Source organism: Fulmarus glacialis, unplaced genomic scaffold, assembly GCF_000690835.1.
Source record: "Fulmarus glacialis isolate BGI_N327 unplaced genomic scaffold, ASM69083v1 scaffold21874, whole genome shotgun sequence".
Lineage (NCBI taxonomy): Eukaryota > Metazoa > Chordata > Aves > Procellariiformes > Procellariidae > Fulmarus > Fulmarus glacialis.
Genome location: NW_009207706.1, coordinates 49,078 through 50,589, shown reverse-complemented (window position 1 = coordinate 50,589; position 1,512 = coordinate 49,078). Strand labels below are relative to the sequence as shown.

General features: G+C 44.2%; 1 protein-coding gene across 1 annotated transcript in view; it reads left to right on the top strand.

Annotated features, from left to right (window-relative positions):
• Positions 1-381: 381 nt before the first annotated feature.
• The window catches only part of LOC104075660 (fibroblast growth factor 14-like), a gene marked incomplete at its 3' end in the record, with an annotated part of 41,246 nt that continues 40,115 nt past the window's right edge, over positions 382-1,512 (top strand). The window contains exon 1 of the mRNA XM_009576238.1: positions 382-409. Coding sequence (XP_009574533.1) covers positions 382-409 — 28 coding nt within the window. The remainder of the gene's footprint in view (positions 410-1,512) is intronic.

The following is a 1,512-nucleotide window of genomic DNA, read 5'->3' as shown; positions in this document are numbered from 1 at the left end:
GGCAGGAAGCCCCTCGGGGGAGGCGACCCGCGTGGCGTGAGCCCCGCCCGTGTTTTTCTTTAAAGGACAAAGGGCACACAGCGCGGAAAGCTCTTTAAGTGTCCGGTGTCTGGGAACGGTGGCTCGCCCGTCCCTTCCTTGAGCCGCCCGCTTGGCTTTGGCAGGTGTAGCCTGGCCATAGTGCAGGGGTCCCGCTCCCCGCTGCCCGGTGACTTCCCAGGCACCAAAGTGAGAGCTACGGCGTAGCTGGCAGCCGTGGGAGTGCTGCTCTGCATCCCTGTGGGTGCCCGGCTGTGGGTCTGTCCGCTCGCTGCCCAGCCCGGATCGGGGCCGCGTCGCATAGACCAGCAAGTTTTGCAAGGCAGTTCTTCTTCGCGGTAGATGGCCAGTAGTCAACCGACTAAAACTAGTACCGTGGTGATTGCGTTTTATCAGTGCTTTGCATTAGAACCCTAGAAATAAAAGGCGTTAAATGATATTGCAATGACTTATCTATTTTTTTTAATTTTGTGGTATTCAGCTCAATATTCAACAGCGTTCAGAAGTGGTGATGACTTATTTTGTACTTGTCCTCAGGAAGCAAGTAGTTTTAGAACAAAAGGATTGTATTATGAAGAGTGAAACGTAGCTAATACCTAACAGTCAATGGTAAAGTACAAGCCATCCTCGGTTACATTAGAGAATGCCACCATGTGTTGTAGTTTGGTATGTATACTATAGCTCCTCTTCGGATTGGGTCGGAAGATAATTTTAAGAAGCATAATCAGGGATCTGTCCTGATTGATCCTTCCTGCTTTTTTTCCATGCTTCGTACTTGAAATAGCATAAATCAACAAAATCCATACAATTTTATTTTTATACGGCTTTATTACCATAAGGATTATTTCTTGTAACTCCTAATGCAGGCTAAACCTTGCCATTTTTAGGTAGTACAGTGATACAGGGAAGGTGAGCGAGAACATGTCAGTGGCAAAATCTATGGTGGCTTATTTTTAGGCAGTCTGCATGTGTGCTTAGAAGACTAGAGTACTTGGTTTAGGATGGTGGATTTATATATATGATACTTGTTCATGAAAACAAGTTTAGGGGGATTTGCTAACTGAGTAATTGTTCTCAACCACCTGTGCAGTCTTATTTGAGAGAAAACTGTATTTAACATTATATTATGGTTTGAGGAGGGGATGATTGTCTGACAGCACCGAGATGCCAAACATTTTCTTAGGTAGGAAGGGGCTTTAAAGAGACTTCTGAACTCGTCCTTTTTCATTCATTCATTTTTCATAAGGCACTTTGTGACATTCTTGAATAAGAGAACCGGATTAGAATATGACTCAACTGTTAACCCATACCACTGGTACAGATGATTTCAGTAGGAATAATCAGAACAAGGGCTATTTACTAGTAAAGTCTGCAGCATCAGACCCCCGACTTTATTTTCTCTAAGGATCCTTCAAATGGAGACATGGTGATATTTATCCATTGATTTACGTTAAGGTCTCAGAATTGCTGCTC